At 43.4% G+C, this 16,816-nt stretch overlaps 1 protein-coding gene across 3 annotated transcripts in view; it reads right to left on the bottom strand.

Annotated features, from left to right (window-relative positions):
- MYO1D (myosin ID) overlaps positions 1–16,816 on the bottom strand; it is a 319,454-nt gene that overhangs the window by 135,132 nt on the left and 167,506 nt on the right. For all 3 annotated transcript variants that reach the window (XM_081805376.1, XM_081805377.1, XM_081805375.1), the window contains exons 17-19: positions 11,592–11,815; positions 5,925–6,069; positions 5,286–5,390 (exon numbers count right to left, since the gene is read on the bottom strand). In XM_081805376.1, coding sequence (XP_081661502.1) covers positions 5,286–5,390; positions 5,925–6,069; positions 11,592–11,815 — 474 coding nt within the window. The remainder of the gene's footprint in view (positions 1–5,285; positions 5,391–5,924; positions 6,070–11,591; positions 11,816–16,816) is intronic.

Below are 16,816 nucleotides of genomic sequence, written 5' to 3'. Positions count from 1 at the left end.
AGAGGGCACGTTCTGCATGGAGCACTGGGTGTTATGCACAAACAATGAATCATGGAACACTACATCAAAAACTAATGATGTAATGTATGGTGATTAACATAACAATAAAAAATTAAAAAAAAAGAATCAAGGCATAAAGAAGAGGGCTTTACTGAAATTATATTAAGTTTACCTTGGCACATGCTTGGGATTGAAAAATTTCTATAAAAGACATTATCTAAACTCAACACCAAAAACCCCAAACAATCTGATTGAAAAATGGGCAGAGGACCTGAACAGACATTTTCCCAAAGATGTGTTGATGGCCAACAGGCACATGAAAAGATGCTCAACATTACTCATCATCAGGGAAATGCAAATCAGAACTGCAATGACCTTACAACTGTCAGAATGGTTAGAATCAAAGACAAGAAAAAACAAGTAATGGCAAGGATGTGGGGAAAAAGTTACCCTCATGCACTGTTTGTGGGAATGTAATTTGGTGCAGCCACTGTGGAAAACAGTATGGACATGCCTCAAAAAATTAAAAATAGAAATACCATATGATCCAATAATTCTACTACTGGGTATTAACCCAAAGGAAATGAGAATACTAATTTAAAAAGATATTTGCACCCCTCCCCTGTGTTTACTGTAATATTATTTACAATAGTCAAAATATGGAAGCAATCTAAGAGTCCATCAATAGATAAAGAGATAGGGAAGATGTGGTGTATATATACATACACACACACACATAGAATATCACACAGCCATAAAAACAATGAGATCTTGCCATTTGCAACAACATGGATGAACCTAGAAGGTATTATGCGAAGTGAAATAAGTCAGACTGAGAAAGACAACCACCAATGATTTCACTCACATGTGGAATTGAAAAAACAACAAATAAATAAAAAAACAAAAAGCAGAATCGGACCTGTAAATACAGAGAAAAAACCCAAACTAGGTTGCCAGAGGGAAAGGGGGTAAGGGGAATGGGCAAAATGAGTAAAGGGGTGTGGGAGAAACAGGCTTCCAGTTATGGAAAGAAGTCATCATGGGAATAAAAGGGACAACGTAGGAAATACAGTCAATGATATTGTAACAGTGTAGTATGGTGACCGGCTATAGCTACAGTTGGTGAGCACAGTGTAATGTATAGAGTTGTTGAATCACTATGTTGTACTTAAAATTAATGTAACATTGTGTGTCAACTATACTCAAATAAAAAAAAATCTAAGCTATAGTGTGAAGAAATATTATTTTTTATTGAATTTAGAAACACAGGAGCATGATTAAGAATTTTGAGCCTTTATCCAGCAGAATCCAGGGAGAGACATGCTGTCAGACATCAAATTGTCATCATTGGAAAGACAGAATCAGAGACACCAGGCTTTTCTAAAGCAGATGACATAATTCTCAAAACCATTCAACACTTTTCGATTGTTCTGATTACTAATTTGACTTCTCACATAGCTTGATACTAGAAAGGAAGTACCCTAGAGAGTAGATATGAGAATTCACTAGCATGGTATATTCCTTTGTGAAATTCACAAATTGACATTGTGGCTCATATACTGTTTTATGTCTGATTCTGGCCCACAAAAGCCACTCTTGATTATCTGATCAACTCCAGATCCACTTATAAGTTTCTGGATCTGCCAGTTCAGAATTAGACTCCACTTGGTTAACCACCCAACCATCAGCAAGCTTTCCTATTTCATTCTGATTTTTTTTTTTAAAGCTACTCACTATTTTGTTAAAAAGTCTATATTATATTGAGGTGATCTCTTCTTCCTTAGAATGTTGTAATACCTGCCCCGGTCACCAACAATCTACTTTCTTTCTCTATTAATGTGACTCATCTAGTACTTCACGTTAAGACAGCATTTGTCTTTTTGTGTCTTATTCACCTAGATAATATCTTCAAGGTCATCCATGCTGTAGGCATGTATTTCCTTCCTCTTTATGCTGAAGAGTATCCTATTACCTGGATACATGTATTCTTTCTTCCTTTTTTTAGAGAATCCCAAGCAGGCTCCACGCCTAGCACAGAGCCTGACGGGGGGCTCCATCTCATGACCCCAAGCTCACAACCTGAGCTGAAATCAAGAGTCGGATGCTTTAACTGACTGAGCTACCCAGGTGCCCCTGATACACGTTTTCTTTATTCATCCGTCCACGGACATTTGGGTTGTTTCCACCTTTAACTAACTGTGAATGCTGCTATGAGTGTTGGTGTACACTCAATTATCTTTCCGAGAGATTTAAATAGTAAGAAAAATATTATGTATTTACACATGAGGCCAGCATTCCCCTTGCTCCTCATTCCTTGGTGTATGCCCACATTACCATCTGGAATCACTTTCCTTCTGTCTGAAGGCCATTCTCTAGCATTTCCTGTAGTGCGTATTTTTGGATATGCCCAAAGAAGTCTTAATTTCACTTTGGTTTTTAAAAGCTATATTTGCTGGGTGCAGGTTCTAGGTTGACAGCTATTTCTTTCTTTCAGTAAAAGAAGTTTTAAAGTTGTTGCTCCACTCTCTTCTTGCTTGCCCTGTTTCTGACAAGAAATCTGATACATCCTCATCTTTCTCCTCTGTTCTTTGTTTTTTTGTTTTTTTTCTCTTTACTGCTGTGTTTAAGCCATCTGATCATTTTGCGCCTTGGTATGGTTTGCTTCATGTCTCTTGTGTTTGAGGTTTGTTGAGTTTCTTGGGTCTAAGAGTTTGCAGTTTTCATTGAATTTGGAAAAATTTCAGCCATTATTTTTTTCAAATATTTTGCATTTCCCCCTTCTCTTCCCTCCTCTCGGGACTCCACGTGCCCGTGTATTGGGCTACTTGACGCTGGCTCATAGGGTCCTAATATTTCGCTCTTTTTTTTTTAGGGTGGTGGCATCTTTCCCCCCTTTGCTCTGTGTGTTTTATTCGAGGTAGTTTGATTGCTCTTTCTTCAAGTTTACTAATCTTTCTTCTGCAACGTCTAAACTGCTTTTAATCTCATGAAGTATATTAAAAAAAATCTCAGAAGCTGTGTTTTCCACCTCTATCCATAACATATGCCATATGCATAACAATTATTTTAATGACTTTGTCTTTTAATTCTATAATCTACATCAGTCCTGGATCATTTTGAATGACTGACTTTTCTTCTCATTATAAGTTAGAGTCTCTTGCTGTTTTGTAGGCCTGGTAATTTTGGATCCAATGTCACACATTCTGATTCTTATCTTTTGGGTGTTGGTGAGTTTGTATTCTTAGGAATAGTTTTGAGCTTTGTTCTGGGACACTGTTAGGTTACTTGGAAACAGTCTGATTCTTTTGGGTCATGTTTTTAGGATTTGTTGGGTGGGATTAGGGCAGTGTTTAGTCAAGGGCTAATTCCTCCCCATGACCAAGGCCAAGATTCCTGTCCGTACTCTACCTGGTATCCCATGAATCACGAGGTCTTCCAATGGCTGGTGGGAGCAGGGACTATCTGCAACCCTTTGTGAGTACTGGCCATTGTTGCCGCCTACCCTTTGGGGTGGTTCTTGCTCTAGCCTTGGGTAGTTTCCTCACACGCACATGTTGAGCAGTGCTCAGGCGAATACGTGCTGAGGACCCCCTGAAGCTATCTAGAGGTCCCTCTGTGAAGCTCGCTCTTCTCTGGCACTCTACTCTGCAAACTCTACCTGCCCAGGTGTTTCCCAGCTCAGCTCTCTTGTTTCTGTAAGGGAGTCCACTAAGCTCCACTGGGCTCCTCCACTCATGCCACAGACTAGAAAGTTTCTCAAGGAGGGAAACCAGCTGACTGTAGGGCTCACTTGTCTGTTTCTCTTATCTTGATGTGCAGTGACTGAAAACCATTATTTCATAGATTTTGTCCTTTTAGTTTTTTTTTTTAACATATATCCTCTTTTTGTTCATTTTATAGATACACTGTATTCTACTGTGCACAAACACATTTATTAATCTCATCATATATTAGTGCATATCTTTTTCCAGTTTTTTGGCCATTACAATGTACAAAACTGTATCTTTGGATGTATGTGTGAATATATCATAGGATAAATCCTGAGTTGTGGAATTCCTAGATTAAGTGGTCTGGGCATTTAAAATTTTGATAGCTATTGCCAAACTATTCACTCAGAAGGACTGTATCTTATCAATAGCGTTTCCTTAAATTCGTGCAAACACTGGTTATCAACATCTTAAAGTTTGCCAAATTTACAGTTGAGAAATAATACTTCATTATTTTGATCTGAATAATACTGTGATTGTGTACTCTTTCAAGATTTGAAACAAAACAACTCAAGTCACCCACACCTGGGCTTTTGTTATGAGGTAACTCTTTGATCATTTTCTTCATTCCTCCTTTGGATACTGGCAGATTTATGTCAATATTTCTTCTGGGTCAATCTAGGAAATACATTTTTTAAGATTTATGTATTTATCTTAGAGAGAGAGAGAGACTGAGCACAGGAGCAGGAGGTGCAGAGGGACAGGGAGAGAGACAATCCCAAGCAGACTCCCTACTGAGTGTAGAGCCCAATGCGGGGCTTGATCCCAGGACCCTGAGATCACGACCTGAGCCAAAATTAAGAGTCAGATGCTTAACCAACTGAGCCACCCAGGCATCCCAGAAATATTTTTCTTAAATTCACCCATTTCATTAATATTTTGAAATTTATTTGCCTAATTTTTGTAAAAGGCTTTTTTAAAATTAATTATTGCGATTTCCTCTCTATTTTGTGAAAAGAAGTATTTTAAAGTTTTGAAAAACCAACCATGTCCCCTGCCTTCCCCTCTCCAACTTCCATACTTTACTTGCCCTGCGGACATTATCTGAAGGCAAATAAGAGTCCTCACACACATCTTGCCTCAGATAAACAACTAGATTCACAGCATGTATAACTCGCCCTCCCCCGCCACCCAAAAGCTCTGTCTTCCCTTTTCTAGACTATGTTCTTCCTCCCTCCCTCCTCACCTTTAAAATTGTAATCAAACCCGTATAAGAGGTAAGAAATGACCATGAACTACAAGGTAGACCAGTACCTGCTGTGAAAGACACGCATGCAGTAAAGTACCAACCCCGGATCACAGGGAGGTCCCCCCTAAAACCAAAAATCTCCACACCCTACCCTTGAAGCCGTAGTCACCTCAGCCACCTCACCCCCGCCCCAGCACAGGCAGGGGGCGCTCGGTGACGGTGGAGCTGGGACTGTAGCTACTGTCATGTTTTACTGCAGTCACAGCTATGGTAAGGTCCTCTGAATCCATCCTTTTCCTCCCCGGGGGGTCTGCCCCAGCCTGCCTCACCTTACGGACATGACAGGAAAAGAGGATGTTCATGTATTTGTCCTTCCGCTTCAGTTCGTTTGCAACGGGGACAAAAGTGCCTGAGGTCTGAGGTGTGTCTGGCTTCTGAAAAAAAAAAAAGGAAACATGATGAAATGAGTCTGCTTAGCATTTTGGATGAAAAGGCAATTTTTCAGTGGCCTGGCTTTATAACCCTGCTCAGACAGTCTCACACACATACTTTTATCTCCCATCCCAGATGGTGGGCTGCTGCAGGGGTGTTATGCCACTAAAGGGTCTATAAAATTTTTAAAATACGGAATGGGAGGGAAGATGAAATGTAGCTCTGGGAATAATTAATATAAAGGTGGTAATTAAAAATAGCTGCTGATTTATGCAAGGGAAGGTTCAAATGCTCAAAAATTAGGTTTGGAGTATGTCTACTACATATGGTGCAGAGTGACAGACAGCCCTTTGTAAAGCAAGGGAAACATCGAACATTGCACAGTGAGAAGCAACAAAATCTTTTAGTTTAGTATCGCCCATAGAAGTTTAGTTTCTGTACGTGTCTCATTCTTTCCACAAAGTTGTGGAGAAAAATTCTTCCTTTTCTTTGTAAAGGGAGCAGGAGTAGATTCCACTTAGTTCTCCCGCACGTACCGAAGCAAGATAGTTGCCCTCCCAGGCTCTCTGGAGCCCAAGGTCAGCCCTTTGACCTTTCAGCATTTCCATGGCTGCAACCTTGGCCCTGACCTGGGGCAGGTCGGAGGCGGGCAGGCTCTTGATGAGCTGGGATGCTCTCCATCTGTAAGTGAATAAATGAATTGTATTAGGATTTAGAAACCCAATCCCATTCGTGACCCCAAGTAAATGGGCTGCATTAAGCAGAATTTAAACCAAAGTACTTGCATGCTATCCTAAAAAAAGAAAGGTCTCTAAAATATACACAGAACTTGTTAAAATACACATAGTTTTTTAGACAAAGTTTTTTTAATCTTTTTTTTTTAAAGATCTTATTTATTTATTTGACAGAGAGAGACAGCGAGAGAGGGAGCACAAGCAGGGGGAGTGGGAGAGGGAGAAGCAGGCCTCCCGCTGAACAGGGAGCCCGATGCGGGGACTCGATCCCAGGACCCTGGGATCATGACCTGAGCTGAAGGCAGACGCTTAATGACTGAGCCACCCAGGCGCCCCCAAAGATTTTTGTATAACTTGCTTTGTCATTTGTGTGTTTTGAAAACAACTAGAACTTCATGATACATGGGTTTTTCTCATAACATTTATAGTCAGGGCACAGAAAATCCTTTCTTCATCCAACACTGAGGCACTCACTGAGCATTTCTAGGCACTTAACTAAACTCCAGATGCTGTTCTAGGCAGTGGAGGCCCAGCAGTGGACAAATGGATCTAGGTCCTTTCTGCTAGGTGCTTACCTTCTAGAAGCAGGGACAGACAACCAACCCAACCAGTATGTGTGATGTGCTCAGTGCTATGGAGAAAATCAGGCAAGGAAAGGACAGGAGTGCGGTGGCAGGCAGGAACAGGGGGTGGGTGTTATTTATACAGGGAGGTCTGGGCACGGGGGCACCACTGATCAGGATATAGGAGCAGAAACCTTCAGGAAGTGAGGGAGGTGCACAGATATTTGAGCAAGAGTGTCCTCGCCAGGAAGAGAGCAGAGCGGTGCACGGGCTCTAAAGTGTGCGCTTGCTGGGTGGGTTGGAGGACCAGGGAGGAGCCTGGTGGGGCTGCAACAGGAGGGGAGGGGCACAGGAGGAGAGGCCAGATGGGGACCCAGGGACAGATCTGCAGACCCACAGAGTCCACTGTAAGGACTCTGGCCTTTCCTCTGGATGAGACCAGACGCCACTGGGAGGTTGTGAACAAGGAAGGGACGTGACCTACAGGAGCTTTCCGATTGCCGAGTGGAGGAGACTGAAGTGGGGAGGAGGCTATTTCCGTGACGCATGCGGGAGAGGTCGGTGGCTGGGATCGGGTAGGGAGTGGTGGAGGCAGAGACAGGTGCTGGCCCTGGATGCGTTTTGAAGGACACGCCAGTAGATTTGCTGATGAATTAGACACGGGAGCAAGAGAATAAGGGGGAACGTAAAGATGACCCCAAGACTGTTGGGTCCAAGTAACTGAAAGCATACACTAAAAAGAATCTATTCCTGATGGAGAAAAGCAAGCACAGGGCTTTTATTCTGTGAGGGCCGTCCTAGCCTTCCTTGCACTCATGTCTCCTTTCTGCCACAGGAGCCTGAAGCAGGGGCTGGAAACAAACCCAGAACTTCTTTACAGCAGATGCACTCGTCAAGGCCAGTGGTTCTCTAGTGATCTTCCACGGAGCATGAGGTGAGACACACCTAACATGGAGAGGTGGTGCTCTCTCCCCTCGGCACGCACCCAGAACGTGAGACTGCTTCCATCTAAGATTTTCCTGAGATGTATTCTGGCTTAAGACGGTGACTTGAGCCTAAAGTTTTGTTTTTCTCTCTGAAATTCCCACCGAAATAACCAAATAAATATACAAAGAAGGAAAAGCTCTGTAGCAGCCCTAGAGAACCGGAACAGTGTTGGTGAACTGCAAGACAGGAAGTCTTTCTTGGAGATTCGAAGTAGACTGGACCACGCCGCCGGAAGAGTGGCCACTTGGTGGAAGGAGAGGAACCCCTTTGGCAGAAATGGCCCAGAGAGTGCTTGGGCCTGAGGCAGCTGGGGCTGGTGGCAGGGATCTCTCCGCACAAAGAATGCCTGCCCATGGTGAGATGGGGACCCCCGCTGTGGGGGAGAGCATCAGAAGTCAGAGGTAGCAGGATACAAAACCAACAGCCGTGGAAACAGGAAAGGCTCAGCAGGAGAAATTCTCCTCTCTGCTTTCTGTGGCCAACTTACACTGCAATGGGACAGGCTGTCCTAAGGTCATTCCAGAAGACGCTGGAAGAATGACAGGGTGGAAGCAGTTGGTGGTCACCGTCAAGGTGACTGGTGACAGGCACATACATCCCACAACACTAAGTGGCTTGGTGAGCAACTGCCCCAATTAGTCCTTGGGTCTCAAATTTTATTCCCTGGGAGTGGGGGAGGCAGTCTTTGCTGTCTGCTGGTCTGTTTTCAGCCCAGGTGCCCAGTCTGTCTGTCCCTTCTTTACTGCCCACCGTGGCCCAGGTCCGTACCTGACTGACTCCAGACTGCAGGGGCACACAGGGCATCTGGGACCTGACCTATATAACCACAGAGAGAGCCACACAGGCTTCTGACCCTGCTCAAGAAAACCACCATCTATAAACGCCTGTAGCCCCCAACACCATTTTTATGGCGGCATAAAAATCACCAGCCTCGACAACATGAAAAGGGGGACAAAGATGAACATGAGGAAGGCTCCCAGCCTTCCCAGAATGGAAAAGAATTACTGGGAAGAATAGGAGCGAGCTTAACCATGATTAACGTTGAGATTTTAGAAAAACCAAAAAAACAAAAGCCCACAATCACAGTGGAGTCCTTTAGTGCACTTCTCTCAGTAGTCCACAGATTAAAAAAGTGAAGAATAAATTAAGTATGATACAGTGACTAAATCGGAGGTTGGTAAACCATAGTCTGTGCCAAGTTCAGCCCATGGCCTGGTTTTGTGCCGCTCACGAGCTAAGAAGTTTTTTACATGTTTGACAAAACCAGAGCAAAACAAAGCAAAGTATGTGACAAAGACCGTATGTAGCCCATAAAGCCTATGATATTTACTACCGGGCCCTTAACAGAAAAAGTTTGCCTTTGGATGAGATTAACACAACTGGCAGGATTCATTCAGAGTGCGTGTGCGCATGTGTGCATATGTGTGTATGCACACGTGCGTGCAAAGTCAGCAAGCGGAGCAGATGCATTATTTTCAAAATGCTCGTACACCTGAAGCCCTGAGAAGGCTGGACTGTCTTCCCATCTTCTTATCTGTCACCATATCCCTGGAACCCAGGCCAGTGCCCACGACACAGCTAGCCTTGCATGAATATGTGCTGAATGAATAAACTGAATTTTGCAAAAATTCATCAATTCTAGGCCATCTATAAAACCATCAAAATCTAAAAAAAAGACTATACAGGCCACAACAAAATCAGTAATTCCTTGTGGCCATTAAAAGTACTACATGGAGGGGCGCCTGGGTGGCTCAGTAGGTTAAGCGTCTGCCTTCGGCTCAGGTCATGATCCCACGGTCCTGGGATTGAGCCCCACATCGGGCACCCTGCTCCGCAGGGGAGCCTGCTTCTCCCTCTCCCACTCCCCCTGCTTGTGTTCCTGCTCTTGCTGTGTCTCTGTCAAATAAATAAATAAAATCTTTAAAAAAAAAAAAGTACCACATGGATCTTTCCTTATTGCCATGGACAGGTCTCCAAAACATTTTCAAGTCATCCTATAAGCCTGCATGTGTAAAAAAGAGAGGAAGAAGAGCCCAAATGATATGTGACTGGTGACTGTGCATGCATACACATTCTTACTATGACCCAACATTTCTACAGTGTTTATTACGTGTCAGGTACAATCTTTACATATATATTTACTCATAATCTTTCCAACAACCCTACGAGCAGGTACTACTGTTATGGCCCTTTTACAGATACGGTAACTGAGGCTCAAAGAGATTATCTAATGTGCCCGAGGTTAGACAACCAGGCAGCAGCAGAGAGAATATAAACCCAGGCTCCAGGATCTGTGTTCTTAACCACTATATCATGCTGTCTCTTACATGTGGGCGTGTGCTTGAAAATGCACAGACACAGACATAGAAGGGTACAAACTGTTAATGAGTGATTATCTCAGGGCAAGGAAATAAAACGGGGGAGACAAGAGGAGGTGTGAAGGATTTCAATTTTATATCTCATATATTTCTATATTATTTCACTTTACAAAAAACCACAATAAGCATGTGTATTCATGCATAGCTTAATTACTTTTTAAATTAAGTCAAAATTCAGGTTACAGATGATAACATTCATGAAAAACACTTACCTGTGCATTAAAAAAGTCTGCCAGGATTTACAATGAATATTTATAGTATTAGATCTGAAAACTGAGGTAATTTTGCTTTCAATAATTCCTTACTGAGCTCTTCTTTTTATGATATCGTTTCTTTTGTTTTTACAAAAAGCAAATGGGATATATATTAAAGAATTTTCTTCCTATGCATTTTTATTTATCTTTTGATATCTGCCACCAATTATACAGAGCTAACTCTAAAGGAAGATAAAATCTGATTTAGCACAGAATTATAAATTAGTTCTTTTGCATTCAGTATGCCAATTATTTCATAGTGTTCTTTGTGGAATACCACACTGCCAAATGGCCACATTTGAGAACTGTTAGCTTCGTTTATGTGACTGGATGGCTGTGTCTAAGACACAGCTAAATGTATCTGGTGCACACCAGCAACAAACAAGCACAAATAATGAGGGATAAGGGGCTGTGAATAACTACAAACTCAGATTCAAGTTAGTTTATAAAAAATGAGATCAGCTGGAAAGATACCAGATTTTACATGGGTGTTTATTTATTTATGTTAAAAAAAAAAAAGCCTGCTCTAAAACAATTGTTTTCCCTCTCACACTTTAAAATCATCTGGGGGGCGCCTGGGTAGCACAGTCGGTTAAGCATCCAACTCCTGGTTTCAGCTTCAGGTCGTGATCTAGGGGTCATGAGATCGAGCCCTGTGCGGGGCTTTGCCCTCAGTGTGGAGTCTGCTTGAGAATCTTTCCCTCTCCCTCTGCCCCTCCTGCTTGTGCTGTCTCTCTCTCTCAAATAAATAAAGCTTTAAAAAAAAAATCACCTGGGAAACTTTAGAAAGGACTTTTGTTTGGGCCCCACTCCCGGGTTCCGTTAAACAGGACTTTCCGGAGGCAGGACGTGGGCGTTGGTATGTCTCATAAACTCTTTGGTAGGTTTCATAACCAGGATAGAGAAGTGCTGCCCTGAAAGGATTAACACACTTTCCAGTTTGAGTTACGTGTGGTGATTTTAATATGTAGTTATTATTTGCTAATAAAAGAGACGGCAGGCTAACAGCTTGTCCTAACCGTGGTGTGATTCGGGCTTTGTGGCGCACTGTTGTCCACCGCCACAGGAAGAGTAAATGCACGGTCCCATGTGTTAATAAATAAAGTCTCACTGTTCTGAGACATAAACAGATGCCCCTTGAGAGTGAAATCTACAGACCTGAAGACCTGAGGTAAAAGTCGTAGTGGCAAACAGCTGAGCCAATGTCACCGCCTCAGATCTGGGGCTTTATATATTACATGTGCTCCCATAAACAGATGCGGCTCATGCCAACAGGCTCTTCCTTACCTATTAAAAATGGCCTGTACGGCCTCCTCGAAACGGCGGAGAACTTTAGGTGGGGTTGGCCACTTCACGTGCTTGCCGTAGTCCTTCATGGTCTTGATGCCGTGGAAGCGTCTGGCAACCTCATGAATGTACGATTTCACTTTGTAATGCCGGTAATATCTGATAATTGTCAGAGCTGCCTTGGTTCTCTTGTAGCGCATGCGGGCCAGCGTGCCTCGCCACACCTTCACAATAGAGAAAGAAAAGAACAAGTGTTGCTGGCTGAGTCAGTGGCATATGACTTTGCAATTGTATAAGATCCTCTGCTTAGAAACTACCAAGGGGGTGGCGGGGGGAGGAGAGTGGGGGAACTGCGTGTTGTCCACAAAATCAGGCAGAGACAAAGCACGTTGATTCTGCCTGCCACCAACAGATGGCGCCAGGAGTCACGCTGTCATTCGCCTCAGCGGTCGGGCTGTTCTGGTGTGCACGGGGCTGTGTGCTGACTCGGAAGCAGAGTCCTGTTTTAACTGTATGGTCATGAAGAGAAGAAAGCCAAAATGCACATGTCTCTGCAGAAATATCTGAAGGATGTGGAAAGGAAGCAAGATGAGGCAGAACCAAGAGCCATCAACATCTACAGTTCTTGAATGAAACCTGGCTTTACACAGATTACACCACTGGTCACTACTGCACCGTCACGTTGGATTCACAAACGGACTTATACACAGCCTGTGCAGCCCCTCTCCCCAGGAGCTAGGTAAATTTCCCCCAAACTTAGATGTAATCCTGGGGAAAGGGAAAAACAGATGACTGATAGCATATGAATCTTTGTTTACATTTTTTCAGTGCTTAGAAATCAGTCAGACAATATATAAACGTCTCCGTGCATGGTAAAGTCAGAGATACTTACTTCTACTTTTCCTTCGGGATCCTTTGCCCAGATTCCTGTACTTCTCAATCTCTCAAGTAAAAAGAAATTTGGTATAATCTTCACTTCATTCTTGGATCTTCCCCTGTACGTGTCCTCCACCCCCACAACTTACTCTTACTTCTACAATATTTCCAGCATAAACCCCTTTCTCTTCCTTTCTGCTACTAAAATCTCCAAGACCCCAAACTACTCGCACTGCTTTCTTCAACAAACTCCTTGGATGCACCACCGTCGTGTTCCAGTTGATATTTACTGCGGCTACTTAGATAACCAGTCCAATTCTCAGGTTGTTGGTATTCAGCTCCCTCCCTGTTTCTGGCCTCCCGAGACCGAGATTTTCCACCTCTAGTTCAAAGCCCACAGTATGGGGGCTCCAGACTCCCTCGGGTTTCTTGTATTTCCTCTTAAATCTCCACCTGTGTCACCAATTTCTCAGAAAAACTGGTACAATGCCTCTTTTATCCCGGCATTTTAGGGTTTCTTTAAGCAGACTCCTAAACTGGCATCACGGGCTTGTGATGTGCTCCTTTTTTCAACCTGCTGCACCACAAGGATAGATCTGTTTGCGTGGGACACATGAGGAGGTCACCAAGGGACCGCAAAGGGGAACTAATGAGTCAAGGAAAACCTTGATATGTAAGGGAAATGTGTGACATGTGAGCAGTTTGCGATGGGAACCTAGTGCTCACATATAAACAGAATATATAAAGACCGTGAGGCAATGAAAACTTGTTTCTGCATGTGGCGTCCGTACAGCAACCCTTTTTAGCCAAAATGGCTCTCTTCCCCGTCGCCAAATCCATCATGCAGATGGCTCTGTTACGCCTCCACCCAAGTGTTAAAATAAAGGTCCCTTCTTTAGCATCTTGAAAAAACCCAAAGAATACAATTACAGGGTGTAAGTCTGTGATTCAATTTCTTAAACAAAACAGATTTGTAAAGTTTCATACTGTTTGTTTTCTTTTTTTTTGAAGAGAAAGGAAATTAAGACTCCCTGGAGCCACACCTGTATAGAAAATCAATCCTTAATTTTCAAGAAGTGTTCACAGAATTTCTCATTAAAATGTTTTTGGTTTAATTCTTCAGTAATTTGGGGGAAAAAAGCATTTCATAAGTAAGGGTTTCTAAAGGAGCAGGTTTTTATGTTTAACATTTCTTTTTTTTTTTTTTTTAAGATTTATTCATTTATTTGAGAGAGAGTGTGTGCATGCATGCATGACCTGAGCTGAAATCAAGAGTTGGACGCTTAACTGACTGAGCCACCCAGGCGCCCCTGTATGGGCAGATTTTTTTTTTTGCCTCAGTCACGTGTCCAAGTGTTCCAGAAACTTTCTGTTTTAAAGATTTATCTATCTGAGAGAGAGAGAGCATGCACGAGCACACAAGAGCGGGAGGGAGAGGGAGAGGGAGAATCTCAAGCAGACTATGAGTGCAGAGCCCAGTGTGGGGCTTGATCTCATGACCCTGAGATCATGACCTGAGCCAAAATCAAGAGTTGGACACTTAACCGACTAAACCACTCAAACACCCCTGGAAACTCTTTAATGAATGCGAGCCATTCTTTCTCAGCCTACTAACTGCCCCCAAACAGTGTTGGACTGGGTATTGTTTTATTCTTCCATCTATCATATGGACTAGATGTCCATTATGTATATGCTTTATCTGGTCTCTCCATTGCTCAAGAGGAATGAAAAGAGAGCTGGGGCTTTAGGTGGCTGCTATCAAGCTACCTCCTTAATAGGTGTCTTACAGTCTTCTGGTTTGGTTGAGGACAGATATTTTTTCCATGTGTTGAGGAGCTTTTTCTTGATTCGGCTCTAATATTATTCCTAGCAGATGCTTCCCCTATTTCTTGCCCACTTATTGACATATCAGAGGCAGGAAAGATGGTAAGCCTTCTTGACTCTTCTTGCCTGAGGGAAAATGTCTTCTTGATGGAAGAAAGGGTTCCCAGTAGAGGTGTGGGCTCTTCCAGGCCTTCCCCCGGACATATCTTTATACTTGATGCCAACACCATCAAAAGCAATGAGACGTCTCAGAATTCCCTCCTTGTACGTCTCCATGTTCCATTCTTTTCTTTGAAGGCTATATTGATTTTTTTAGCACCTTTGTTCAATTTGGTCCAATTTTTCTTTTTCTGGGTGACACTTCTCAGTTTATGGTATGAAGTTGCGATTTTTCTTTTTTTTGGTTTCAGGGTTCATGGGTTCTTTGTCATTTTTACATTTTTGTTAATTTCAGCAAATTTGGGGGAAAGGAATTTCTGTGAGTTTGCAGTTACATTATCAGCTTTGTCAGACATCCCTTAGGCTTTAATTTTTCAACATCAGAGAAAAAGTAGCATTGAAAAACTACAGAGGAAAATGCATGCAAAAAATTATTCATGTATTTTTTCCTTATAATCTAAGCATATTTGGTTTAAACAGATATGCTCCCATGAGTTGGTGAGTCTGTGTAGGGGAGGATTGTTGTTGATTTTTCCACCAAGGGTCTGCAGGTTGGAATTTAAGGTATAAGACTGATTTTTCCACTTCCCTCTTTGTTTAAAGCAGCTTAAACTGTTGGGTTTTTCAAGAGTCATATAAAGCGTCTGTCTGTGGAGGACTTTGCCTGATGATGGGATGTCAGAAAACAGAGAATTAAATGTTATATTCAATAGCAAAATAAAACAATATTTTAATATTAACATTAAAGAGGAACCAACCAGGGCGCCTGGGTGGCTCAGTCATTAAGCATCTGCCTTCGGCTCAGGTCATGATCCCAGGGTCCTGGGATCGAGTCCCGCATCGGGCTCCCTGCTCTGCAGGAAGCCTGCTTCTCCCTCTCCCACTCCCCCTGCTTGTGTTCTTGCTCTCGCTATCTCTCTCTCTGTCAAATAAATAAATAAATAAATAAATAAAGAGGAACCAACCAGATATTATGTTTTAGGATATGACGCAAGAGAGTGGATGCTGAAGACTGAAGGCAACACAATGAGATCTGGGAGGGAAAGTTAAGCAGGAGCCATAAAGCAGAGGGTAGACTGACAGAGGAAAGGGCCTGCAAGTCGTTTCTTAGGAAGAAGAAAGAACGGAGGCCAACAGAGAGGCTGACTCAGAGGGAACAGCCAAGCTACAAAAAGAGACCATCAGAGAGCAGTGTGCACACCCTTCCTGTTGAGTGAGTCCGATTTCTCTCTTGTGTACCTTTACCCCTGTAGTCAGTTCTGCCAGTACAGTGGCCAGAGTGATCCTTTTAAGGCCAAAATCAGCTCACGTTACTTCTCTGCTTCAAACTTTGCCACCGCTCTCATCTCCCTGAGTAACAGCCAGAACCCCCGCACTAACCTACAAAGGCCCACGTTCTCTGGGGCAGTCACCTCCCCTGCTCACTCCAGCTACCTTCTGGACTCCAGGCTGCTCCCTCTGCCTGGAATGATCTCCCGCCAGATAGATATCACATGGCCAACTTCTTCACTCTCTCTCTGCATCCTTGCTCAGTGGTCCCCTTCCCAATGAGACTGGCCCTGACCATCCCCTTTAAAATTCAACTTGTTTCCATCTTCCCCACCTGGCACTCTCCGTGCTCCTTACCATGCTCTAGCTTTATTCCTGCCTCTAGCACTTGATACTACAACACAGCATGTAACTCACATGCTACTGCATTGTTTATGCTCTCCTCTGGCAGCATTTCAGCTCCAGCAGGCCAAGGGCTCTTTGTCTCTTTTACTCACTGATGAAACTCCACCGTCTAGAACAATGCCAAGGACATAGCAGCCACTTGAACGTATCTGCTGAATGAATGAACGTTTTCACCTTCATCTTCCAAGCCCGATACTGAATCTTTCATTTTGGCTGTCATGTTTTCCATTTTCAAGACTCATCCTTGTTCTCCAAATTCCATTCCTTTCCTTTACCTTTCCCTATCCCTTTGCCTTTCCTTCCTTCCTTCGATTTTATTTATTTATTTGAGAAAGAGAGAGCATGAGTAGGGAGGGCAGAGGGATCGGCAGAAGGAGTGGGAGAGGGAGAAGCAGACTCCCCGCTGAGCATGGAGCCCAATGCAGGACTCGATCCCAGGACCCCGAGATCACGACCTGAGCTGAAGTCAGATGCTTTATTGACTAAGCCACCCAGGCGCCCCCAAATATTTCTTTTAAAAGCACACTGCTCGGGCGCCTGGGTGGCTCAGTCGTTAAGCGTCTGCCTTCGGCTCAGGTCATGATCCCAGGGTCCTGGGATCGAGTCCCACATCGGGCTCCCTGCTTGGCAGGAAGCCTGCGTCTCCCTCTCCCACTCCCCCTGCTTGTGTTCCTGCTCTCGCTATCTCTCTC

This window comes from Leptonychotes weddellii, chromosome 15, assembly GCF_054177405.1.
Source record: "Leptonychotes weddellii isolate Sample4059 chromosome 15, ASM5417740v2, whole genome shotgun sequence".
Classification (NCBI taxonomy): domain Eukaryota; kingdom Metazoa; phylum Chordata; class Mammalia; order Carnivora; family Phocidae; genus Leptonychotes; species Leptonychotes weddellii.
The sequence above is the reverse complement of the archived record's forward strand: the minus strand, read 5'-3'. Positions and strand labels throughout refer to the sequence as shown.